This window comes from Paroedura picta, chromosome 3 (genome assembly GCF_049243985.1).
Source record: "Paroedura picta isolate Pp20150507F chromosome 3, Ppicta_v3.0, whole genome shotgun sequence".
NCBI classification, from domain to species: domain Eukaryota; kingdom Metazoa; phylum Chordata; class Lepidosauria; order Squamata; family Gekkonidae; genus Paroedura; species Paroedura picta.
The window spans coordinates 77,624,747-77,652,058 of record NC_135371.1 but is presented as its reverse complement, the minus strand read 5'-3'; the positions used below and the strand labels follow the sequence as shown (position 1 = coordinate 77,652,058).

The window sequence follows — 27,312 nt, the reverse complement described above, 5'->3', positions numbered from 1 at the left end:
AGAAAGCACGGGTTTCCAGACAGCTGAGTGGTGGTCAGATGTTTGGTTTAAATGACTCTGAGTCATTTAAAACCTCACATTTTGCTCCCCATGAAAAGCCATGGGGAGCAGAAAGCAGGAGTTTCCAAACAGCTGAGCAGTTCCCTACCACTGAACTGTTTTTGATGAACAGTCAGGACTTGCATCAAAATTTGTGAAAGTTCAAGGTGGTTCCTCAATTAGCAAATATCACAAACAATGAACTGGCTAAAATGTGTGATGAACTTAAGTTTGATTGCTTATACTGTTTTATAAAGAGCCAGAAAGAGCCAGGAAATAAAACCCATTACTATTTGCATGTGTTAATCTTAAAGTATTAAAAATTAGATTTTCTTATATGACAGGCAGATATGCTGTCATTCTCACATGAACATTTATATATATACTAGTTTTCAAGCCCACTGCAGCCTCAATGCAGTGAGCACTAGCGGCAGGTGGAGGTGGGTGGCAGTCCGTGGGAGGCAGCGAGAGGGCTGTTCATACCTCAGAGGGCTCCAAGGTGTGAAGAGGGTGGGGCAGGGTGGCAGCCAGTTCTGCGGCCACTGGGTGGGTGGGTGGGGCGCGGCCTTGCAGGCAGCAGCATACCTTTGGCAGTGTGAGGAGGCGGCTGTGCAGGCTCTCAGCCATGGGCTGGGGCAGCTGAGGGCACGTTCGCATGTGGCGCAGCTGTGGGTCTGCCTTGTCCTTCTCATGGTCAGTGTGCTTGGTGCAGAGCGGCAGCAGCTCGTGGGCATGGCTGCCGGTGTGGTGGTGCTGCAGACGCGGGGTGGCACTTCTGTGGGTGCATGTCATTGGATGGTGGTCTGGAAGATGGCCACAGCTCATGAGTGGGCAGCAGGAGTGGGCCTTTGACAGTGGCACAGCCACATATAAAACAGCGGATGGAACAGCGGAGCATTGGCAAGGTGCTTGGGCTGGCAGGCCGGCATGTGTGTGTGGGTATGTGTGAAGGGTGGCATGACACCTGGGAAATAAAGTGAAAGGCTTACTTGTTGCAGATGCTTTTTTTTATTGTGTTTGAAATGAAATCATCAGCATCCAGCATCCTAGCAGCAAACTGGCAGCTACATCCTCCAATTTTAAAGTGCTAGTGGGGAATCCACAAATCCATAATTCCCCCAATTATGTAGCGCAAGTGGGAGGAAAGCAACCAGCAACCACAAGCGAAATAAATGTGCATAACCAAAATAGCCAAAGTAGTACAATCTTTGTCTCCAGTGCCCACCCATGCATCCACCTCCTTCTTCTTCTCCAGGGAATGGGGCTGCTGCTGCTGCTGCTGCTGCTGCTGCTGCTTCTTCTTCTTCTTCTTCTTCTTCTTCTTCTTCTTCTTCTTCTTCTTCTTCTTCTTCTTCTTGTAGCAAAGTGCCTGGAGCAATGAATATGCATTGCTTCATTCAGGCAGAGCAAAAAAAAAAAAAGAATTCCCCATCAGTTGACACACAAAGCATGCCTCTCAGACCCACCTCCCCCCAAAAAATCGTGAAAAAAATCACTTTTCTTACATTGCAAGGGTGGGGTGTGGCTTTAAAATAAGCACTATGCATCTATGATTAGATGCATCTATGATTAGATGCATAAGATTACTGACTGACTGGTTTAGATGCATAGGCATAACAACAGAGAAGTTTCACTTTTAAAAAATTCTTGCATCACGGTGCCATTAAAACGGGGAATGGCGGGGGGTGTTTTTTTTAAATAGTGTCACGCAATTTCGCTGGCATGATGGTATTTTTTTAGATGTATGGAATGGCAGTGTCAGGAAAATAATCATAAAACGGAGCTTTGGTAGCAGAATAGAAGTTCATGTAGACAAGCTTTGAGTTGGTGGGAGGGGAAATATTTAGCTTTGTAAAGAATTGTATGGGGACTATTTTTGTCTATTTTACAATAATTATCAATAGATTTTGAAGCAATATACAGCATTTGATTCCATGTATCTATTTATTTGATTTTTATACCACCCTCCTGGGAGACAAGCTCATACTGACAACTATTACAGTTGCCCATAATTAGCTATGCCACATACAGTGACCTGCAAAAGTGTTTGCCCCCATTGGTGTTTCTTCTGTTTTGTTTAATTACAACCTGGAACAAAGTGTGTGTAGCACCTTTTGATTCTCACAACATGCCAACCACTTCAAAGGTGCAAAACAAATGTTTTTATTTTTTCAGGATTGTTTTGTACTTTGTTTCCCTGAAAAATCCTAGACACCTTTGGGATGCCAAAATATACCCAGAAAATACCCTTAAGATATGGGGAGGGGATATATTTTCAGCTATAGAACTGAATGCACATATTTAATTGCAATGATGAAACAAAAACTGCTTTTATAGTTGTAGAACAGACACATGTGGCTCCCATAATTCATTAGTACATTTCTACTAAAATGATAGTAGTAACCTCCTTTTTTTTACCATTGATGATCTTAATTTTCTTTTTCAGGGTTTCATGGATATTGACCTATCAAAATTCAGGCAAAGTGGAGCAAATGTGACTGGATTCCAGCTGGTAAATGAGACAGACACTATTCCAGCCAGAATCATGCAACAGTGGAAGAACAATGATGCCAGGGAACATCCTCATGTTGACTGGAAGGGGCCAAAGGCAAGTGGTACTGAAAACTATTTGTTTGAGGTGGCATTAGTTCCACCATGTTGCTACATGCTCTCAGTTTGGAAAGGGATGCTCACTTTTAGTTTTCATATGCAATCATGGAGACATTTTCCAGACAACTGTTGTTGGTTTTTTTTTACTTTTATTACATCTTATATGCACCATAAGAATACTGTTAAGCAACTGTGAGAAAAGTTGCATTAGATAAAAGCTTATGAGACCTCATCTTCTTTTTGTCTCTGCAATGACGTAGGTCAAAGTGTATGCAATCATTAAGCCAGTTTGGTGTAGTGGTTAGGAGTATGGACTACTAATCTGGCATACCGGGTTCGATTCTGCACTCCCCCAGATGCAGCCAGCCAGATGACATTGGGCTCGCCACAGCACTGATAAAGCTGTTCTGACCAAGCAGTGATATCAGGGCTCTCTCAGCCTCACCCACCTCACAGGGTGTCCGTTGTGGGGAGAGGAAAGGGAAGGCGACTGTAAGCCACTTTGAGACTCCTTCAGGTAGAGAAAAGCAGCATATAAGAACCAACTCTTCTTCTTCTTCTTCTTCTTCTTCTTCTTCTTCTTCTTCTAACCCCAAAATATAATAACAATACAAAGTTCTATAAATAAAAATTATACATCATTTTGTATCGGAGGGCCCATCAATCCATGGTTTTCAGTGGATCACTACTGACAATTTATTTTTATTTTTATTTATTTCATTTGTATCCTGCCTTCCTCTCCAGTGAGGACTCAAGGTAGCTTTCAACATTTTCTCTTCTCCATTTTATATTCACAACAACCCTGTGAGGTAAGTTAGGCTGAGAGAGTGTTACTTCCAGTGATCTTCCATGGCACATGTGAGGAATCAAACCTGAGTCTTCCAGATACTAAAGAACTTAGGCCCATCACTATCTCTCTCAGACTAATCTACCCCCCCCCCCGAGTTGTTATGAGAATACAATGGAGGAGAGGAGAATAGTGTAAACTGCTTTGCATTCCTGTTATTGAGAAAAGTAAGTAAAAATGAAGTAAATAAAAATAAAACTGAAGACTGGGAGGAGATAAAAGAAAAATTAGTTGGTGAGGAAGGAAAGAAACAAGCCGCAAAAGGAGAGAAAGGGGAGGAAACAAAGAAGAAACAGGAAAGAAAAATAATTCCTTGTAGGTTCCTTGCTTGTTACAAGTTTTCTGTCCCCATTTTCATTGGGATGCTATTGACAGTTTGGACTCTATATTTGTGTACCATTTTGTAATGGCTTATCCATGCCCTAGGCAGTTCATTAATATACACCATCAAAAAGATATAAGGTAAAAGGTAAAGGTATCCCCTGTGCAAGCACCGAGTCATGTCTGACCCTTGGGGTGACGCCCTCTAGCGTTTTCATGGCAGACTCAATACGGGGTGGTTTGCCAGTGCCTTCCCCAGTCATGACCGTTTACCCCCCAGCAAGCTGGGTACTCATTTTACCGACCTCGGAAGGATGGAAGGCTGAGTCAACCTTGAGCCGGCTGCTGGGATTGAACTCCCAACCTCATGGGCAAAGCTTTCAGGCAGCTGCCTTACCACTCTGCGCCACAAGAGGCTCTTTCTCAAAAAGATATAGTTACAACTAAAATTGAAGTGAAATAGTGAATGTTGGTATTTCGTTAGCAATGGCAAGAAAATAAAAGAACAAGTTCTCATCTATGCAAATCCGTCACAGTGAAACTCAGGTCTAGTAGTTGAATCATTTGCTTATGTTTTAAAAAGTCATCCATTACCAAGTCTGATTTGATTATTCTTGAGATGTTCCAGTTATTTGTTGATAATACATTGATACAAACAAAAAGTCATTGAGATTCTAATATGGTACCTAGCTTCAATATAGCAGTTTCTTTTGGAGAAGGGGAAATAAACATGTAATCTTAGGATCCTTAATGGCCAGCACACATCTTTTGTCTATTTTTTTAGTACACATCTGCCCTTACATATGATGGAGTCAGGGTAATGGCAGAAGCTTTCCAGAGTCTCAGGAAACAACGAATTGACATCTCCCGTCGAGGGAATGCTGGAGACTGTCTTGCAAATCCAGCTGTTCCTTGGGGACAAGGAATTGACATTCAGAGAGCTCTACAACAGGTTAGAGACTATGCCAATGTGTAGAATCCAAGCTGTTTCTTTTCAAAGTAACAATCACTTAAAGTATTGTTCCAAATAATGTTAATAACAAAGACTTGGTTGATGTCTATTGGGTTGGATCTTGAAATCTGTTATCAAAAAGCACTGGTATGTACAAGTATTCCAGACTCACTCTTCCTATATTGGACATTTCCAATCCTAAAAAAGTTTGTTTCTAGGCTTGTGGAAATGACATGGAGTAGTAGCCACACATACAACCAGTATAGGACATAGTTTTTTTAAAAAAAAAATCTCACTATGCATGCTAACCTTGTTTAACTCGTGTATCCACATTCCTCAGAATTTATTTTAATTGAGATGGGACAATGTGACTGTTAGTAATATATAATGTAATTTTGAATATAACTCTCTGGTCTCAGGACAAGGTAGCTGCCAGCTCAGCCTCTACTTGTAGGAATGTTTCACAGATGGGTGGAAACAGATGGGGCAAGCAACAAATGCCAAAGTGAAAGCCGTTAGTCACTGACATAGACAGTTTTATTTCTCCTATGTTTTTGTGAACTACAACTGAATTTGAGGGGACTGACTGGCTGTTTTAGCAAAGAATTATCATAGGGCTGTATTTGGATGTGTGACACCATTTACTAATTTAACAGGATTAACTTTTGCTTATATATTCCCACTGTCATGATGGTCAGTTCATAGTCTGAGGAAGAGTGCTTGCACTTGAAAGCTTATGCCTTGAATAAATCTTTGTTGGTCTTAAAGGTGCCACTAGACTCTGATTTTGTTTTGTTATACAACCAGTATGGTGTGGTCCTGCAATGGAGAGGGGAAAGGAGCCAGAAACACTCCATTTTGTTTCTTCTATCACTCCAATTTTCCTCGTACAAAAGGCAGGAGGGAGTGATTTAACTCCCACTCCCCACTTCTTCTTGCAGCTTTCCAACAGGTATGGCTGTCACTTCACATGGGTTCTGCGACTTTGGGAATACATTAGAAATCGTTGCTGAAAGAGGAAAGAGACTGGAAATGCAGGGTCTTTAGGTGAATCTAAATCTGATCCAACATTTTATGGACTAGAATCTGGAAACATCACATTGAATTATGAATGAGAACGAACACTGAACTTTTATTCTGAAACTGAATAGCTGCACAAAGTTTATTTTAAAAGCCAGCTTGTTTAGGAAAAAGAAATAGAAACTGCAGTCTAGCATCCAGATAAAATCCTACTCCATTGTATGTAGCCTTTGAGACTTTAGAGATGACTCTGGTTGTTTGCTGGTTATCATCATACAAAGTAGTAAGTAGTGTTGAATTACACATGAATTACACATGTGGGGAAAGTAACCACCTTTTTTACTTAATTAGAAATTAAGTAATACCCTTGTTGACTTAGATTTTTCTAAATTAATCAATGCACTGTGATTCTATGATTCTAGATTGAAAGCTGGATTGTGGTAGCAAGATCTTACCTAACCAATGCATATTCAATAGAACACATGAACAGATTTAAGTTCCAAGGAATGTAAATAGGTTGAGGCAGAACTGTCCACTAGAATCCTGCTACTGAATTCTACCCATTCATGAACATATGAACATTATTCATACTTAGAATGTCTCGAAAGTCTTCTCTACAAGGGGATTTCTAAATCTGACACAGAAAAGATCTTGATGCACACATGTATGGGCTTGATGAGATGCAAAGGTTTTGGATGCAGACAAATATCTAAATTTCAGACTTGATCCTTTCATGGATTTCTCTCTTTTTAAAGGTGCGCTTTGAAGGACTGACGGGTAATGTTCAGTTTAATGAGAAAGGGCATCGGACAAATTATACCCTCCATGTGATGGAAATGAAACATGATAAGAACAGGAAGGTAACTTTTTGCTGTGTTGTTTTTGAAAGACCAAGGGAGTGTACTAAGCTTGTTCTGGTAACTTCTTTTAAGCAAAATCAAAAGAGGAGTCCAGAGAAACCAAAGGCACAGTTTATTCCAATTTAAGCTTTTTCTGTCAAATCTCACTTCACTTGTAGGTTTAATTTAATAACAAGAAACAACTCTATTCTTTATTTTATATCAGTTGTTGAGGGGTACATTTTTGCTGTAAAAATGTATTCTGCATTATGTTGGATACATAATTACTGAAAAGTGTAAATCAATAAGAGGGCCAGCTTGGTGTAGTGGTTAAGAGTGGCAGCCTCTACACTGGAGAACTGGGTTTGATTCCCCACTCCTCCACACATAGACTGGTGGGTGGCCTAGGGCCAATCACAATTATCAGAGTGCTCTCAGAACTTTTCCACACTGGGAATTTGCCCTATCTGACTACGCAACCAGTGGTAAGGCAAATTCCCAATTCCAGATGATGTCGCCTGGCCTGACTCAGGCCTTCGTTTGCCTCACGGAAAAGGAACAAGGATCTGCATTCCTTTTTTTGCCCCGGGTGCCTATAGGGTCGATGGGAAAGGGAAGAGTCAGGCTGTCTTGGCCTGGTTCCTCCCCACCTCCAGCCATGATTATGGCATCCAGAAAGAGACAAAAAGTGCCCCAGGCAGCTTTGCCACACTGCGCAGCATGGCAGAGCCACCTGAAGCATTTTGAAATTATTCTTAAGAACAGGACATTGTGTTGTAACTTCAGACCAACATGGCTACCCAACATGGACCCAGGAAGAGGCAGGGGAACCTGCCTCACCTGAAATTGTAATGCAATACTCATTCTTAAAACTCAAAAGCAGTCCCCGCTGTCCTGCAGTGTGGCGGAACCTTGCCACCCCAGCTGTTTTGTCCAGAGGCACAATTGGGTCCAGCAGGGAAAGCTCTTCCCCTTCTGGACTCAAGAAGAGGCAGGGCAACCTGCTTCAGCTGAAACACTCGGCCACAGCCCAGTGCAGTGGTGCTGGCGCCACTCACCCACCTCAGGGTGTCTGTTGTGGGGAGACGAAGGGGAGGTGATTGCATGCTTTTATTTATTTATTTATTTATTTATTTATTTATTTATTTATTTATTTATTTATTTATTTATTTATTTATTTATTTATTTATTTATTTATTTTAAGATTCCTTCAGGAACTGCAAAGAGGGATATAAAAAACAGCTCTTTTCCTTCTTCTTAAATGTTCTTGTTATCAAGGGAGATTATAAAGAGCGCCAATTCATATTATTTTACAGATGACCTTCCCTCTGCTCATGCACATTGACTCACAGCACAGGGAGAGAGACTGGGCACAGGTCTACTGGCAAACCCCTGCTAGCACATGATTCCCTAGACATCTGTAGAGTTCAACACCATGAAGCAAGCTGTTGCACCTACACCCTCATTCCATGAAAAATGACACTACTTTCAGAATATTGTTGATATTGAGGAGGGGATATGTACATGGCCACTTCCACCTTAGGGGTTCTTAGGCCAGCATGCTCATGTCCACTCTTCCTTCTCAAGCAGTGTAACAACCATATGTTGAGGGTCAGGTAATCTGTACCAGGTTACAAAGCATAAACCTTAATTCTTGTGCATTCATTACTATGAAAGTCAAAAATCCTCAGAAAAAATGTCATTGAACATGAAATTTATTGTTCTTAAAGGTGTCCCTGGTCTCAAACATTGTTATTTCACTTCAGACCAACATGGCCACTAGGGTTGGGCGCTTCAGCATCCAATGCATCTGTTCCCAAAGCAGCCAGCACTGAGGTGTGGGGGGAGGGGAGGCGCAGGAGGTGGCATGCCAGTGGAAGCAAACGGCCACTTTGGATGCCGAAGCACCCAACCCTAATGGCCAACCCCCCTGAATCTATTATTCAGTCTGTGAACATTAGGAAACTGGCTTTGTTTATCTCAAATGTACGTTGTGATTTCTTTGTCATTACCAGATTGGTTATTGGAATGAAGATGAAAAATTTGTCCCAACAGCTGTCGATCAACAAGGGGCAAATGAAACCACTAATCTCCAGAATAGGACCTACATAGTCACAACAATTCTTGTAAGTGTTACAGCATCAAGAACATTATCTCTCTGAATTCCCTCCTTAATTTCTTCCTTTCTTTAAGATAACAGCACCAATGTTGGAATTAGGATTAAGTCATTACAATAAACACTTGATAAGAGAATACAACACTTGGCAGAAACATAGATCATTTTTTCATCACTGATGTTTTCTACAAATAGAGTTGTGATTTTTGTTTCTAATGTTGACCTTAGCAGGGTTATAGATGAAGTTCTCATTACTAACAAAAGATATAGTGCTATGGAAAACATCATCTTGCTGAATTTCTTTACCATTCATGTGTTTTGGCATTGCCAGTCCTTATTTGAAATAATGGTGGCTTGTTTGAGCCAAACAGCATAATAAATAAATGGGGTTGAGTCAGTAGATGGTCAATGAGATACTAATGCTTTAAGAGCATTGATAATGGTACATAACTTCTTTGTAGATCCTGAGATAAGATGAGATAGATTTACACTGAGAGAATAAAAGTTCAGTTTATATATTGGGGAAAGCTTCCACATTATGTAATAGATAGGTGAACTAGAATGGAATCTACTAAGTGAGCAAGGAAAGCAACTAATGGGGTCTTGATGCCTATTTTCCTTTTACGTCTGTATAAGAGGCCAAGAACGATGTTGGTGATTTTCTCCTTCCACTGCATACCTGCATTTCACCCCCACCCCCAATACATTTTGGTTGTTTGTTTTTATTGTATCACTCAACAGAACAGAACAGAACAGGCCAAATAAAGAAAATATACATAAAAAAATAAGAACATTAGAAGAAGATACAATAAATCTCTCTCTTTTTTCTTCCCCTTGCCACACACTTGTATCAGAGGTCCAAGACTTGATTAGAGGCTACAGCAGAATGCTCCCCTTTATATAATGTAGTTCTGTCTCACAAGATGGGATCCATCTCATATTATGGGCCAACATTTGACAAGGGTAGTAGAAAACATAGGAGCTCAAGAGGTTGGAAGAGAAATGTGATAATCTTCCATCGTATACTTTGTATTCCATAAGAAAATTCTGACAAGTCCAGCAAATCAGATTTAAGAAGCATTTTGCTATATGTGTAAGCAGTTCAAACAGTATTCAGGAATACTTTGTATGGACAATGTAACATGTGAACAGGGTGATCATGGATGTAACAGGCAGCAACTCACATGACTCGTGGTTAAATAAGCGTGGTGTGTTAGAAATGGGCAAAGTCTGATTAGACTAATTTAATTCTGATTTACTGAGTACATTTAGTGATTATCCCCCAAAGGTGCACTGTCATTCCAGAAGCCTAATACTTTTGCTGGATGGTGTGTCACTGGTATTCACATTGTATCCTGGGTATTGTGACTTAGTTGTGTCTGATTGGGTACTACAGTCAACATGATCTTTTTTATAAAAGTTATTTGTGGTGGTGAAGGAGGACAAAAAAGCAGCTTTGGTGGTGGCTCCTATAGCTCCAACTCCCACATAAAGGCTGTGGCATCCGGTGCTGTGGTCCTGGATACTTCATGGAGATAAATGGAATGCTTTCTGTTGTATTCTGTTGCATTCCTCCACATTGTCCCTGCTATACCAGTAAGTACCATATATATCTTCTTTGGATTTCTTTTTGTGAGTGTGTTTTAACAACAGAAATACAAACTCGAAATTCAGACTTTTTGAATTTTGCTCTAATAACCATTTTCAGGCAGAATGAATCCCAATAACTGAGATGTTTTAATAGAATGATTTCATAAGCACCCCATATTAATTATAACCTTTGAGTAAGTACATATGTGGGGGGAATTATGGGAATGTGGTAGGTGGGAGGGAAATCATGAAATGTACTACATCTGTCTGACCAATTCCAAACATTCTCTCCCTTGGCAGGAACCGGCATAAGCAGCATAATTTGCCCCAGAGTGGCAGTGACAGCCCAAGTGGATTTCTCTTTTTTAAAAAATCATTTCATTTTCATAGTCCACCCTATACTCCACTTAAAGAACAGAGAGTGCTTGAAGAGGTTTTGCTGTCTTTCCTAGATTATTGACCAACTATGATCATCTCTACTGCCACAAGATAAGAGTAGCAAATGCTGTAAATCAGTGGTCCGCAACCTTTCTTAGGCTGCGGACCGCTGCGCCGGGTGCGGGGAGAGGGCGACCCGGGGCCCCGTGCGTGTGCGGCAGCCTCAGCACAAACGTGCATGCACGGACTTGCCGTGCATGCGTGTTTGCGCCCCCGGACGCAAACGCGCATGTGCAGCAAGTCTGCGCGTGAGCATTTGCGCGGCCGGCATGCCGCGGCTCCCTCTCCCCGCCCCTCCAGGCCGCAAGGAAATCGGCCGCCGAAGTGGCTGATTAGCTTGCAGCCCGGCATGCTTCTCTTCCCGCCCCCTCCCAAAGCAAGAAGCTTGCCGGGCCGCAAGCTGATCGACCGCTTCGGCAGCCGATTTGCTCGCAGCCTGGCGAGCTTCTCGTCGTGGGGAGGGCAGGAAGAGGGAGGGCACCGGGCCGCAGACCGGGGGTTGGGGACCACTGCTGTAAATAACATAGCAACAATAAAAGAATTTGCAAGCCGGAAGATGAGCGCCTCAGGTCGGAAGGTGGTCCAATATGCTACTGGGGATGAGCAGACAGCTAGTACGAGTGGCGCCAGAATGAATGAAGTGACTGGGCCAAAGCTGAAAGGACGCTCAGTTGTGGAAGTAACTGGAGGTGAAAAGACAGTCTGATGCTTTAAAGATTTTTATTCCATAGGAACCGGGAACATCAGATCCATGAATCAAGGCAAGCTGGACGTGGTCAAACAAGAGATGTCAGGACTGAACAGCGACATTTTAGGAATCAGTGAACTAAAAGGGACAGGAATGGGTGAATTTAATTCAGATGACCATCAGGTATACTACAAGAATATCGCAGAAGAAATGGAGTAGCCTTCATAATCAGTAAGAGAGTAGGAAAAGCAGTCTTGGGATACAATCCCCAAAATGACAGAATGATCTCAGTTTGAATCCAAGGCAAACCATTCAACATCACAGTAATCCAGGGCCTAGTCTGCACACAGTAGATAATGCACTTTCAATGCACTTTAGATTTTCCTGTTCTGCACTGGAAAATCCAGCTGCCAAAGCACATTGAAAGTGCATTATCCTTTGTGTGCAGACTAGGCCAAGGTCTATGCCCCAACCACTGCTGCTGAAGAGGATGAAATTGACCAGTTCTATGAAGCCCTACAACACCTTCTAGAAGCAACACCAAAAATGATGTGCTTATCATCATGGGGGATTGGAATGCTAAAGTAGGAAGCCAAAAGATAACCGGGATAACAGGCAAGTTTGGCTTTGGAGTACAAAATGAAGCAGGGCACAAGCTGGTAGAATTTTGTCAAGAGAATACAATGGTCATAGCAAACACTCTTGTCTAACAACCCAAGAGGTGACAAATAGATTTAAGGAATTAGATCTGATAGACAGAGTACCTGCGGAACTATGGACGGAGGTTCACAACATTGTACAAGAGGTAGCAACTAAAACCATCCCAAAGAAAAACAAATGCAAGAAATCAAAATGGCTGTCTGAGAAAGCTTTACAAATAGCTAAGGAGAGAAGGGAAGTGAAAGGCAAGGGAGAAAAAGAAAGATACACCCAATTGAATGCAGAATTCCAGAGAAAAGCTAGACGAGATAAGAATGCTATCTTAAATGAACAGTGCAAACAAATAGAAGAAAACAATCATAGAATCATAGAATCATAGAGTTGGAAGGGGCCATACAGGCCATCTAGTCCAACCCCCTGCTCAACGCAGGATTAGCCCTAAGCATCCTAAAGCATCCAAGAAAAGTGTGTATCCAACCTTTGCTTGAAGACTTCCAGTGAGGGGGCACTCACCACCTCCTTAGGCAGCCTATTCCACTGCTGAACGACTCTGACTGAGAAAAACTTTTTCCTGATATCTAGCCTATATCGTTGTACTTGAAGTTTAAACCCATTACTGCGTGTCCTTTCCTCTGCAGCCAGCAGAAACAGCATCCTGCCCTCCTCCAAGTGACAACCTTTCAAATACTTAAAGAGGGCTATCATGTCCCCCCTCAACCTCCTTTTCTCCAGGCTGAACATTCCCAAGTCCCTCAACCTATCTTCATAGGGCTTGGTCCCTTGGCCCCAGATCATCTTCGTCGCTCTCCTCTGTACCCTTTCAATTTTATCGATGTCCTTCTTGAAGTGAGGCCTCCAGAACTGCACACAGTACTGTGCAATAGAATGTGGAATATCAGAGATCTCTTCAAGAAAATTGGAGATATGAAGAGAACGTTTCATGCAAAGATGGGTATGATAGGGGACCAAAATGGTAGGGACCTCACAGAAGAGATTTAAAAAAGGTGGCAAAATTATACAGAAGAACTATACAAGAGCGAGCTTAACATCCCTGATAACCACAATGGGGTAGTTACTGACCTGGAGCCAGACATCCTAGAATGTGAAGTCAAATGGGCCTTAGGAAGTCTGAGCAACAATAAAGCTAGTGGTGGTGACAGCATTCTAGTTGAACTATTCAAAATCTTAAAAGACGATGCAGTAAAAGTGCTACACTCAATGTGCCAGCAAATATGGAAAACTCAACAATGGCCACAGGATTGGAAAAGGTCAGTTTACATTCCAATCCCAAAGAAGGGCAATGCCAAAGAATGTTCAAACTACCGCACCATTGTACTCATTTCTCATGCTAGCAAAGTTATGCTCAAAAATTTACAAGCTAGGCTCCAGCAATATGTGGACCGAGAACTTCCAGAAGTACAGGCAGGATTTTGAAGAGGCAGAGGAACTAGAGATCAAATTGCCAACATACGCAGGATCATGGAGAAAGCTAGGGAGTTTCAGAAGAACATCTACTTCTGGTTCATTGACTATGCTAAAGCCTTTGATTGTGTGGAGCACAACAAATTGTGGCAAGTTCTTAAAGAAATGGGAATACCAGAGCATCCTATTTGTCTCTTGAGAAACTTATATGCAGGTCAAGAAGCAACAGTGAGAACTGAACATGGAATCACTGATTGGTTCAAAATTGAGAAAGGAGTTCGGCAAGACTGTATACTGTCGCCTTGCCTATTTGTATGCGGAGCACATCATGAGAAAGGCGGGGTTAGATGAGTCACAAATTGGGATCAAGATTGCAGGGAGAAATATCAGCAATCTCAGATATGCAGATGATACCAATCTAATGGCAGAAAGCGAAGAGGAACTAAAGAGCCCCTTGATGCGGGTGAAGGAGCAGAGTGCAAAAGTTGGCTTGAAACTCAACATCAAGAAAACGAAGATCATGGCATCCGGCCCTCTCAATTCCTGGCAAATAGATGGGGAAGAAATGGAGGCAGTGACAGATTTTATTTTCCTGAGCTCCAAGATGACTGCAGAGGGGGACTGCAGCAAAGAAATTAAAAGACTCTTGCTCCTGGGGAGGAAAGCTATGGTAAATTTAGACCGCATCCTAAAAAGCAGAGACATCACCCTGCCAACAAAAGTGTGTTTAGTCAAGGCTATGGTATTCCCAGTTGCAATGTATGGCTGTGAAAGTTGGACCATAAGGAAGGCCGAGCGTCAAAGAATTGAGGCTTTTGAACTCTGGTGGTGGAGAAGACTCTTGCGAGTCCCTTGGACTGCAAGGCGAACAAACCGGTCAATCCTAGAAGAGATCAGCCCTGACTGCTCTTTAGAAGGCCAGATCCTGAAGATGAAACTCAAATACTTTGGCCACCTCATGAGAAGGAAGGACTCACTGGAGAAGAGCCTGATGCTGGTAGTGATTGAGGGCAAAAGAAGGGGACGACAGAGAATGAGGTGGCTGAATGGAGTCACTGAAGCAGTAGGTGCCAACTTAAATGGTAAGTTGGGGAATGGTAGAGGACAGGAAGGCCTGGAGGATCATTGTCCATGGGGTCGCGATGGGTCGGACACAACTTCGCACCTAATAACAACAATGATTGGGAGAGCCTCTTGTGGCGCAGAGTGGTAAGACAGCAGACATGCAGTCTGAACCCTTGCCCATGAGGCTGGGAGTTCGATGCCATCAGCCGGCTCAAGGTTGACTCAGCCTTCCATCCTTCCGAGGTCGGTAAAAATGAGTACCCAGCTTGCTGGGGGGTATAACGGTAATGATTGGGGAAGGCACTGGCAAACCACCCCGTATTGAGTCTGCCATGAAAACGCTAGAGGGCGTCACCCCAAGGGTCAGACATGACCCAGTGCTTGCACAGGGGATACTTTACCTTTACCTTTACCTTTAACAATGAATGGGAGGGGCAGTTGACATGCTCACCTGGCTGGGGACTCAGTACTCATGGTAAGGAATAAGATTATGCCCTCCTATCAAACAAATGAGATGATGAGTATTGCAAGTTCTTCAAGCACATGCATAGGTATGACAATTCTTGTGGTCTAATGATTTCAAAGATTGGGCCTATGAGTCTGTGGCCTGTATTATATGTCACATGTTACTGGGTTATGAGGGGAGCAGCAGGGGGAAGCCTCTCAGCCATATAAGGGTGTCAGCTAGCCCATAATAAAAAACAGGGGGTAGTAGGGCTATGGTTTTGCTTCCCTGGCTTAGCTGACATATGGGTCTTTTGTTAAAAGATCCCCATGTTTAAGCAAGAATTAAGATTGGTTGTGTCTGATCTAGTGCAGCTTTACTTTCTGATGGCCAGTAACTATAACTTTGCTTTTTTTGCCTACAGGTCACCACTCTTGAAGGAGAGAACAGGTGTTAACAACTGAACATGAATACCAAGTGCATCAAACTTCCACATTTGTGTATTTCTGACCCCCTGTCCTCCAAAGTTGGCTATTTGTTGTTGTTTTTTCTTATTATTTCATACTAAAATTTATTTTTTGTAAACTAACTTGTTTTATCTGTGTTCATGCATGCATTTGTACACTAGTTAACAATTTTTAGAAGTAATCTCCCAACCTTACATTTTTAAAAATTACTTTGGACATCTCCCCACTTTGGCCATGGTACATAAAGAATCATAAGAGGCTTTACAAATCAACTCTTTGGACATATCTGTGTAAGAAACACATATTCTTTATTTTACCTTGTATTTCCTTTGATTTAACATCACTGAAAGTCAATATACATATTAAGGAAATCCAACCCTATGCCAATCCTATGCTATCCTTTGTATAAAGAGACAAATTTCCCACATTGTTCTGTTGTGGGAAAAAAGCATTCGTTTTTAATATTCTTGTTATTTTCCCTCACCATGAAACCAAAAGAATCACTTTGGATTTCCTGGACAAGAAACTCTACAGATCACAGCAAAAATAAGATGCTAAGGGGAAAAGAAGACAGCACACAAATACATCTTCTCTGTATATACTACTGAAAGAAATATATTGCATTGTCCATCTTCCCTGCCAATTTCACAGAATCACAGAATCATAGAGTTGGAAGGGGCCATACAGGCCATCTAGTCCAACCCCCTGCTCAACGCAGGATCAGCCCAAAGCATCCTAAAGCATCCAAGAATTTAAGAGGAAGGGAGCAAAGGGCAGAATATTTGTAGAAGTGCCAAATCAGGGCCGTGCCAGATCTCACCTCCATGTCTACTCTAGTGAAAAATTAGATTTAACCCAAATGTTGTCCCTCTTCCTCCCTCTCTCCAAGTTTAGGAGCTGCCAGATAACTCCTCCAATCTCTGACCAAGGCAGAAAGCTGCTACTGAAATATTCACCACAGTCCTCGGACTATATGATAGTTAGACCCACCAATCTATAACCCATGAATAAATACTGCTATAACTATTTTCCATCTAACTGAGAAAGATAAGCTTGCAGGATCATATGAATAAGTGTGCTGAATTAATGAATTAATATCATGGGATCTGGTAAGTTCCTCAAAAGGTATGACACAACAGAATCAAACTATCATAAGGAACATCATTGTCAACCAGCTGCTAAGGTAAATGGTACTTCACCACTGAAAATCATCCCAAGAGGACTAAACTCTGCTTGCATTTCAACAACAATCCTCAGACTCTAGAATGGAGTCTGAAGATGTACAATGTTCTTGTCGGTACAGAATTTTTGAAAGGGCAGAATTCTGTGCCATCTGTCACCACTGTAATAGGAACTGCTGCTAATGCCATCTGTGATCGCCTGGTTCACATGTTACATTTGCCTGTGTCTGAGGACTATTGGTTCTGCTCAGAAGTAGAGCCAGACTTCTTGAGTGAATTAATTGCTATGACTACATTTGTGAGTTACATTCACATAATGTGACTCATGATCTGAGATAAAATGGAAGAGGGAATAACCATACATGCCACTGTAAGCTCCTTAAAGAAAGATCAATAGACAATTGTCAGTAATATTTCTTCCACCATTACTGATCCCATGATTTTTAGTACTGTATTTGCCATACAGAAACACTGATTATTATATCTGACTCATTTAATGGGACTGCTGTAAGATATACTTAGGAGGTAACAGAGCCACCCTAAGCAGATTTATATAGTGTCTGCCTTTGGATATTGATGGATTGAGGAGGGTGTCACACTGCCTAAAATAACCCTGTAAGCTGACCAGTGTTTCAGTGCCACCATGCCTTCTAGAAATGGCAACTTCTTTTCAACTCAAAGAAACCAGGGAGGAAAGGGGAAAATGCTACACACATATCATGGTCAACTCAGAGACAGGTAGGCATTGCATAATTTAGGTTTCAGAAGAACCCTCACCTGGGAAAAATCCCCGTTCAGTAAAATGGGACATATTCTGAGTAGACCTGTTTGGGATCGATCCCTAAATTCTATAGCCATAGGGTACAGTATGCTTATCTTTCTCTTGACTTTCTGTCAGCACTGGGTTAGTTCAAAACCCCTCTGTGATTTGAATAGGGTGGTGACACTCAAGTGGATAAAATGCCATATGCTATGTTGTGTGATGTTTTTGAGATGGCCATTGCACAGTTTGTTTAGCCCTTTCTCTTTAACCATGTTGATCAATATAAATTTTCATTAATCACCTGGAAGAGATTAGATCCAGGTTTCCCCCCCATTAGATCCTGGCATGAGCTACGGGCATTTTTGTTCTTATTTGCTATTACACAATACAATGAGCACTCCCCCACCCCCCACACACTGCTATTGAAAGATGGCTCTATAATTTGTTCTTTATCTGCCAGGAAGCCCCATATGTGATGCAGAAGAAGAGCTATGAGCAGTTGGAAGGAAACGACAGGTATGAAGGATATTGCGTAGAGTTGGCTGCTGAGATCGCAAAACATGTTGGCTACCAATACAGGCTGCAAATTGTTAGCGACGGGAAGTATGGAGCTCGAGATCCTGAGACTAAATTATGGAATGGCATGGTTGGGGAGCTAGTATATGGAGTAAGTTTCTAGCTGCGATCTAGTGTTTTAAAAATTGTAATTTCTAATGTTGCAAGAATATCCTCAAGAGTATTATTCTGTTCAGATAAGCATTAGGAGTTTTTGCATCAAGATCACTTGTCATTTGTGCCTGGTTGTTGTGTGGCTTATCGTTATTCACCAGTAAAGAGCGGCCGAGCATGAACAAAGGCCACAGTTGACACGGCTGGAGGGAGGGGCAGCAAAGGCGAGACGGTGAGGGAGAAGGTCGGCACTCCAGCAAGTGTGCCGATGGCGGTGGAGGGCGGAGCCGGGCGCTAGTTAAAAGCGCCACGTAGCTCCGGGACGCTCTCCCTTGCCGTTCAAACCAGGAGGACAGATACCGACCCCACCCTCCCTAGTTCAATGCATTGTCACAGTGACGGAAGGGCGGCATGAGGTAGAATAGTTAGGCCAGGGTCCAGTTTGCATACTGGGCCCTGAGGAGGGGATCTCCTTAAGAGATCGGCTAAGAACGAGCGCGGCCTTACCCGGCTGGGAAGGCCAGGGGCTCAGAGCCAGGAGATATGGGATGGTTGGATGTGGTGGACACCCAACAACCATCAACAGTCTCTTCCTGGGAGGAGGGCTACAAGGGGCAACCCAGGGTGCCCCTTGAGCCCAGTTCAGCAGCCGGACGGCTGCGCGGGGTCATTCTACTTCTCATGCCTGGCCAACCCTGGTTGGATGGTTTAATAAAAGCTGTGGCCTTGTTCTTGCCAAAATTTTGAGTCATATCTTTTTCTGACCCTAATTACTACATGCCAGTCAACATCAAGACCAATATTAAAATATATGCTAGCTGATATTATTATTATTATTATTATTATTATTATTATTATTATTATTATTATTATTATTATTATTACTATTACTATTATTATTATTTAATTTTTAGACCGCCCTTCTCCCAATAGGTCTCAGGGCAGTTTACAACATAAATAGTTAAAACACAATAAAATCCCCATAAAAACCCCAATTAAAAGTTACATATAACATATAGCGGTGATGGTCACAATTCTGATCTTAGTTCAGCCTGGTGGAGAGAATAATGTTCAGAAGAGGGTGGCACCAATACAATAGATCTAACCATGATCTCGATGTTAGAGATCTCAATATTGGAGGGGATCCTCTGATGGATTAGTGGGAGAGCTGCCCTGGCCTCAACCATATGCCTGGTGGAAGAGCTCCGTCTTACAGGCCCTGCGGAAAGCTGGTAGATCCTGCAGGGCCCTTAGCTCTTCTGGGAGCTCATTCCACCAGGTTGGGGCCAGGACTGAAAAAGCCCTGGCCCGGGTCGAGGCCAGGCGAACATCCCGTGGGCCCGGGACAGCCAGTAAATTCATACCCGCAGAGCGGAGTGCCCTGCGGGGGGCATAAGCAACCAAGCGGTCCCGCAGGTAGACGGGACCCAGGCCGCATATAGCCTTTAAGGTCAATACCAATACCTTGAATCTGATTCGGAAACAGACTGGTAACCAGTGCAGATGACGAAGCACCGGCTGAATGTGGGCCCTCAAAGGTGTTCTAGTGAGGACCCTGGCAGCCGCATTTTGGACCAGTTGTAACTTCCGAGTCAAAGACAAGGGAAGACCCGCGTAGAGCGAGTTACAGAAGTCTAATCTGGAAGTGACCGTTGCATGGATCACTGGCCAGGTGTTCCGAGGACAGGTAGGCGCTAGTAGCCGGGCTTGGCGAAGATGGAAAAATGCCGTCCGAGCTACATTGGTGACCTGAGCCTCCATAGAGAGGGAGGCATCAAATGTCCGTTCAGGCATGGGAGGTGCGCTTCCTGGTCCTGCCCTCTTCTGCCCAGCCACAGGACCTCAGTCTTGGAGGGGTTGAGTTTCAGGCGACTCTGCCTGAGCCATCCAGCTACCGCTTCCAAACAGCTGGCAAATGTATCCGGGGTGGAGCCCGGCCGGCCATCTATTAGGAAGTAGAGCTGGGTGTCATCCGCATATTGGTGGCAACCCAGCCCATAGCCCGGGACCAGCTGGGCTAGTGGGCGCATATAGATGTTAAAAAGTGTGGGAGAGAGTATCGCCCCCTGCGGAACCCCACAAGGGAGCTCACAAGGGCTCGACATACTCTCCCCCATCGCAACCCTCTGTGTCCGGTTCTGGAGGAAGGAGACCAGCCATTGAAGCGCAGTCCCCCTTATTCCAGCTCCGGCGAGGCGGTGTACCAATAACTCGTGGTCGACCACATCAAATGCGGCCGACAGGTCTAGAAGCACGAGAATGGTGGAGCTGCCCTGATCCGGCTGGCGCTGGATATCATCCATGAGGGCGACCAGCACGGTCTCCACCCCGCGGCCAGGGCGGAAGCCAGACTGGTATGGGTCGAAGGCCGAAGTTTCATCCAAGAACCCTAGGAGTTGGTCCGCCACGGCCCGCTCTATCACCTTACCCAGAAACGCCAAGTGCGAAACTGGGTGGTAACTGGCGGGGTTCCGCGGGTCCAATGATGGCTTTTTCAGTAAGGGGCGTACCACTGCTTTCTTGAGCCCCTTGGGAAACTCTCCAGATGTTAAGGAGAGGTTGACAATCTCCCTCAAGGGGCCTCCTATCCACTGGTCGCCCGATTTGAGCAACCAGGACGGACAGGGATCCAAGGGGCAAGTGGTCGCACTCACTGAACCCAGTCACTTGTCCACTTCGGTTACAGATATCATTAATGATACTGCTCCACTTAGCTGGAGCATTTCCAAACAAGTAAAATTATCTGTATCAGTCATCTATTAGCTACAAAGCACGTCTACTTGAAGAAAGTGGCCAGGCATCATGCCAGCAAGAGATTCTAATTTTTGGCTTTTGCAATCTTAAAACTCATTATCGTGTCATTTTTGAATGGCAGCATTTAGTAATGAATTAAGATGTCACAGATGCTGGACTGTGGCATCAGTCCTGGTAAATTTGCTAGAACAGGATTAACCATTGTTAACAATCAATAAAAGAACAAAGCTACCATGGAATTAGTTTTGCAAATAAATCATAGGAATATAAACTTGTCTAAATTAATCAGCAGCAGAGAAGGTGTGAAAAATCTAAATCCAACAACACAAACAGAAGTATTGCAACAAAATATGATTTGTCCTTTTCAAAACTGAAATTATTTTGTTGGCTTTTTGTAAAATTCTTTAACGTGTAAAAAGTTAACTTTATAAAACAAAGCAAAGGATGTTCTTATTGATAAGCACTGGGAAGTGGGGGAAATGTATTCAGTACAAACAAACAACCCACTCTTGATGCATTCTGTGATAAGTGCATAGCAGATTTTCAAAACATCTGCGTAATACTGATCTCCTTTTCCTTTCAGAATGCTGATGTAGCTGTTGCACCATTGACTATTACTCTTGTGCGAGAAGAAGTTATAGACTTTTCCAAACCATTTATGAGCCTGGGCATCTCTATCATGATTAAAAAACCTCAAAAGTCGAAGCCAGGGGTCTTCTCCTTTTTGGATCCATTAGCTTATGAGATTTGGATGTGCATTGTTTTTGCCTACATTGGAGTGAGTGTTGTCCTTTTTCTGGTCAGTCGCTTCAGCCCTTATGAATGGCACAATGAGGAGTTGGAAGAAGGACGTGACCAGCCAGCCAATGACCAAACAAATGAATTTGGGATATTTAACAGTCTCTGGTTCTCCTTGGGAGCTTTTATGCAACAAGGATGTGATATATCTCCAAGGTTAGTCCTTTCTTTCCAGTATGTATTCTTCTAATGGTCTTTCAAAATGCTATAGATTTCTTTGGGGTTGGGGGTGGTTATGAATTAATTGATTTAACCAGGATACATTTATCACTGGCAGTTTTTAAGCAGTGGCTGGGCAGTTACTTAATATGCATAAGCAGGGGGTTGGACTAGATAGCCTGTATGGCAACTTCCAAGTGTATGAAGTCCCAGCAACTTCAGAATTCTTTTTTAAAGATACCAGATTAATTTTAGTTTTACTTCTATCAAAGCAGTCCATCAGTGTTTCGTCTTTCCTATTGCCTTTCCTACTGCAAAAAATAAAGGCTTATTTATGAGGACTACAAATGTGTAGTAGTCCATGTAGAAGACTGTCCAATTTATAAAGTTGTCCATAATATTGTTAAGAGTGAGACTGCAGTTGGTATTGTGCATTTATCCTTCAGGTACTAGTTGGTATATATAGAAAAAATAATTAAGCATTAGCTTTTATTTAACCTCTGCTTATATAAGCCTTTGTGAACAGTAGTATCTACTTCAGCTTTATCTACTTAAATATTTAAGTGATGTATTAGAAGTATTAGGTATGGCATCTTAAATATCTGTCGGCTGCTACACCAGTGGATGCACCGCTGTTCCCCATGTACGCACGGGGGCAGGGCTCCCTGTGTATGTTGATGCCCCGACGTAGCACACGCACTGCACGCTGGGGCCGGGAAGCCCGGGATGCTGCCTGGCTGTGGCAGCAGCCGTGGGTGAGTGGGGAGGAGCTGGGCCCCCACCGCACGCTATGGAGAGAGAGAGCAAAATTGTTTTGGAATAGACTCGGTGGCTAAAAAGGCAAATGGGATTTTGGGCTGTATTAAAAGTATGGTGTCCAGTTCATGCGAGGTGATGTTACCACTTGAGTCCACTCTGGTAAGGCCTCACTTGGAGTACTGTGTTCAGTTCTGGCCACCACAACAGAAAAAAGATGTAGACAAACTAGAGCATATCCAGAGGAGGGCTATGAAGATGGTGAGGGGTTTGGAGACCAGGTTGTATGAGAAAAAGTTGAGGGAGCTTGGTCTGTTTAGCCTGGAGAGAAGACGACTAAGAGGTGATATAATAACCATCTTCAAATACTCAAAGGGCTGTCATATAGAAGATGGAGCAGGGTTGTTTTCTGTTGCCCACAGGGTCGGACCAAAACCAATAGGTTGAAATTAATTCAAAAGAATTTCTGGCTAAACATCCAGAAGAAGTTCCTGATAGAGTGGTTTCCTCGGGAAGTGGTGGGTTCTCCATTTTTGGAAGTTCTTAAGCAGAGTCATCTGACAGAAATGCTGATTTTATGAACTTAGGCAGCTTGTGAGTGTGTGGGCAGGAAGGGATGTATCAGTGTTTGTATTTTGTGGCCCTTCCTTGCATACCCAGGGAATTTGCTGATTGCCACTGTGGGATGGGAGGTGAATTTCCTCCAAGCAAGGCTGGATTCTGTAGATGTTTGGTGGGGGGATCACTTGGACATGATATTGGGGTCACTATGGGTAGGCAAGTAGTTATGAGTTCCTATATTGTGCAGGAGGTTGGACTAGATGACCCTAGAGGTCCCTTCCAATCTTGGCTATTTGCCTTCTCTGAAGATAAAACAGAAGAGGGGACAGTTATTGCAAGTAATCTCTAGACCATGGAGATCAATTATCCTGGAGAAAATGGAAGTTCTGGAGAGTAGATTCCACTGTATTACATCCCGCCAAACACATTCTTCCCCAGCTTCGACAAGTGCAGTCCATCAGGTGCTAGTAGGCCTTCTTCAAGAAAACCTATCCCATGGTCCCAGAAACCAAATCTCTCCTGCCGGCACTAACTACACAGCCATGGAGCTCAGACAACTGAGAGCATGTGGAGAGAGCTACTAGGGAGTGTTGCTGCTGACCAGGTGAGCCTATTGTGGTACTGAGTGAGGTGACTGCTGGGTGATTGCTGGGAGGATTAAAAAGGGCTGCTCCTTGCCAGAGGCACGAGCCTTTGGCGTGAGTCGAAGGGCGAGAGACAAAGGGCTCTTGGCCTGAGGCTCTTAGCCTGGGGTTCTTGGCCTAGCAATTAGAATCAGTAGATTATATTTCCCTAGTAGTTGCACTGCCTAGAAGTTACAATGGATCACCAGGACACTCATCCCATCATCTGCAGTGAGTGTGACATGATTGCCTTCCTCCCTGAAGACAAGATGGACTACATCTGCCCCAAGTGTAAACTGGTAAGACTTTTGGAGGAAAGGATTAGGGGATTAGAAGACAGCATTATTACTCTGACCCAAATTAAGAAAAGGGAGGAGTTCATAGACCAGAGCTGTGCCACTCTGAATAAAAAGGATACAATCAGTCCTGAAGAGAATAAGGGGATTGACTTCATTACGGAGCCTCTGCAGACAGTTCAGAAAAATACTCAATGGCGTAAAGCGAGACGGTTCTCGGGGCCTTTGGAGCTCCAGAATAGATTTCAGGCCCTTGCAGAGGAGGTTAAAGTATCAATGAGGGAAGAGGTCCCAAAACAAAGTCTAAGACAAAGTGAAGAGGCCATGGGGATATAAAGAAATGGAGTTGAGAAGAAAAGAAAAAAGGAGAGTACTGGTAATTGGAGACTCCCTGCTAAGAGGAATGGATCGCCATGTGGCTGGGCCCGACCCCCTAACCCGAGAGGTGTGTTGCTTGCCAGGGGCGAAAATTAAAGACATTTCAGAACGGCTGCCCAAACTCCTCAAATTTACGGATCGCTACCCATTTGTGATGGTCCATGTGGGAACGAATGACATGTCCGTGAATACCATCGCTCCTATTAAAAAAGAGTATCAAGATCTGGGAAGGAAGCTCAGGCAAATGGGGGCACAAGTGGTATTCTCTTCAATCTTGCCTGTCAAGGGACGTGGAATGCGTCGGGAGACGAAGATAATGGAGGTGAATCAGTGGCTGCGTAGTTGATGCTGGCAGGAGAGATTTGGGGCCGTTCCGCATTCGTCCAAAATAGCACAATGGTTACTAATTGAAATTGCTACAGTTTTGCCGTTATGCACAACGTCGTTGACAATCTGCAACACTCCTGAAACCGATCCGCAAAAAGCGCTTCGTTGTAGCACTTTCAGGGAAATCCCAAAAAGTGGATTCACCCTCCGGAAAGTGCTACACTCCTGCAACCAATCTGCAACACTAGCGGGAAAGTTCTGTGCGTTACCATTGTTGCGGTTTCTGCAAAGTCCCTCCCCCTGGCTCTCTCCTCTGATCTTCCGGCGAAGCGATCGCCATTTTTTTTTCTCAGAGCGAGCGGAGAGCAACGCACCGGCAAGCCTTTGTTTACCCAGTGAGGCTTCCCCAGCTGCAGTCCCTCTGTTTAAAGTCACCAAGCACAAGCAACACAGAGGCCCGTTTGCTGGTTTATTTTCCCTTTATTTTTCACACTGTTTTCGGCCGAAAATCGCGCCCGTGAGGGGGGGGAATTTTTTTTTCACTCGGGGGGAGCATGGCAACGATGAAACGGCAGCTCAAACACCACCTGCTAGCTGGATGGGTCTCTCCATTGCAACGAATCAACGCATATTCGTTGCAATGGGTGTGTGTGTGTGTGTGTGTGTGTGTGTGTTTTAAAAAACCTTCCTTAAAGGGAAAGGGGCTGTTTGGGAGCATGATAACGGCCGCCCATTGGCTGCTTGACGGCCAGGGGCGGGACAAAGCTCAGCAATAGCGCTTCCTGGCTAGCAATTTTTGCCGAGACCGGAACCCTGTGGGAAACGATAGAAACGCAACTGGATTCCACTACAAAGGCAGGTATGCATAATGACAAATTCCACTATTTAAAATGGCGATTTTTTGTTCCGCAAACAATTTGCAACATGGATCCCGGTGCGGAATGGCCCTTGGTTTTCTTTCTTGAAGAAGGCCTACTAGCACCTGATGGACTACACTTGTCGAAGCTGGGGAAGAATGTGTTTGGCAGGAACCTGGGGAGATTCATCAGGAGAGCTTTAAACTGAAGCCACAAGGGGAAGGAGACGTGCAACATAAGAAGTGTAAAGAAGGAGACCGATCTGGGGCAGAGCTCAGAAGGATGGAAGGCTGAGTCAACCTTGAGCCAGCTGCTGGGATCGAACTCCCAGCCTCATGGGCAAAGCTTTCAGACAGCTGCCTTACCACTCTGCGCCACAAGAGGCTCTTATAACATGGGGGATACATGGAACCTATTAATACATAACATAAACAAATACAACAACAACAATCCAGTAACACAATTTCAGTGATCATAAACAATACAACAGGAACGGAACCCAGCCAAAGCCCCCAGAGAGGACAAACTGGTTCAGGCCATGGAGGGATATCTGAGGGGGGACCTGTTGACGGTCTCAGGCAAATGCATCACAGCAGGGTTCGAGGAGTATGGTGGGACGTAAAATTTGTGTATTTGCTGAAATCAATGGAGAGATATTGAAAATGGTACACTTCCCATGCAGTTTCACTGCATCATCCATCAGCCAGGCTTGTGTAGGAAGATTCATAAGTGGTTAAGTGTGGTGTGTTTTGTTGAACCAACATTAATTACATCAGGCCTTACTTATCTGTTTCAACATTTTCTCTCTGGGATAGATGTAGTATAACCAGGTGTATTGGACCATGCAGAAGTCAGGTGGCTTAACACAGGCAAAGTCCTCAAATGTATTTTAACTTTTCTTTGTGAAGTTGATGTCTTTCTCCAGGAGAAAGGAAAAGATCTGACCCTGGATTTTTGGTTTCTGATTTGGCATTCTTAACTGATATCCCAGAGCATCTAAGGCTGCAGGGGAAAGGGAAGCTTGTCTGTGACATGTATTCTGAATTGAAAGAAGCAAAACTCAATGTGTTAGTGCAAGTAACTTTTCAATCTTCTCATGTTGCAATGGACTAAAATTTGAGAAGGCAGCCCAACCGGCAAGGCCAGCTCATAGGGAACCAAAAGTAAAAGGATTCAGATGTCTTTATACTAACGCCCGAAGCATGGGCAATAAGAAGGAAGAGCTGGAACTTCTGCTGATGGAAAGGTATGATCTAGTAGGCATCACAGAAACTTGGTGGAATGATTCTCATGACTGGAATGTAATGGTGGATGGATATAAACTGTTCAGAGCCTCTTGTAGCGCAGAGTGTTAAGGCAGCAGTCATGCTGTCTGAATGTCTGCCCATGAGGCTGGGAGTTCAATCCCAGCAGCCAGCTCAAGGTTGACTCAGCCTTCCATCCTTCCGAGGTCGGTAAAATGAGTACCCAGCTTGCTGGGGGGTAAATGGTAATGATTGGGGAAGGCACTGGCAAATCACCCTGTATTGAGTCTGCCATGAAAACGCTAGAGGGTGTCACCCCAAGGGTCAGACATGACTGTGCTTGCACAGCGGATACCTTTACCTTTACCTTCATGAACTGTTCAGAAAAAAACAGAATAGATCGAAGAGGTGGAGTGTGCCACTGATA

At 43.6% G+C, this 27,312-nt stretch overlaps 1 protein-coding gene across 6 annotated transcripts in view; it reads left to right on the top strand.

Moving 5' to 3' along the window:
- Positions 1 to 27,312, top strand: part of GRIA1 (glutamate ionotropic receptor AMPA type subunit 1) — a 436,679-nt gene that overhangs the window by 301,970 nt on the left and 107,397 nt on the right. For all 6 annotated transcript variants that reach the window (XR_013229187.1, XR_013229186.1, XM_077326499.1 and 3 more), the window contains 6 exons: positions 2,486 to 2,647; positions 4,602 to 4,769; positions 6,545 to 6,649; positions 8,644 to 8,754; positions 17,924 to 18,130; positions 21,470 to 21,840. Coding sequence is in view for 4 of the 6 variants with exons in the window: in XM_077326499.1 (XP_077182614.1) it covers positions 2,486 to 2,647; positions 4,602 to 4,769; positions 6,545 to 6,649; positions 8,644 to 8,754; positions 17,924 to 18,130; positions 21,470 to 21,840 (1,124 nt within the window). In the remaining 2 variants the exon portion in view is untranslated. The remainder of the gene's footprint in view (positions 1 to 2,485; positions 2,648 to 4,601; positions 4,770 to 6,544; positions 6,650 to 8,643; positions 8,755 to 17,923; positions 18,131 to 21,469; positions 21,841 to 27,312) is intronic.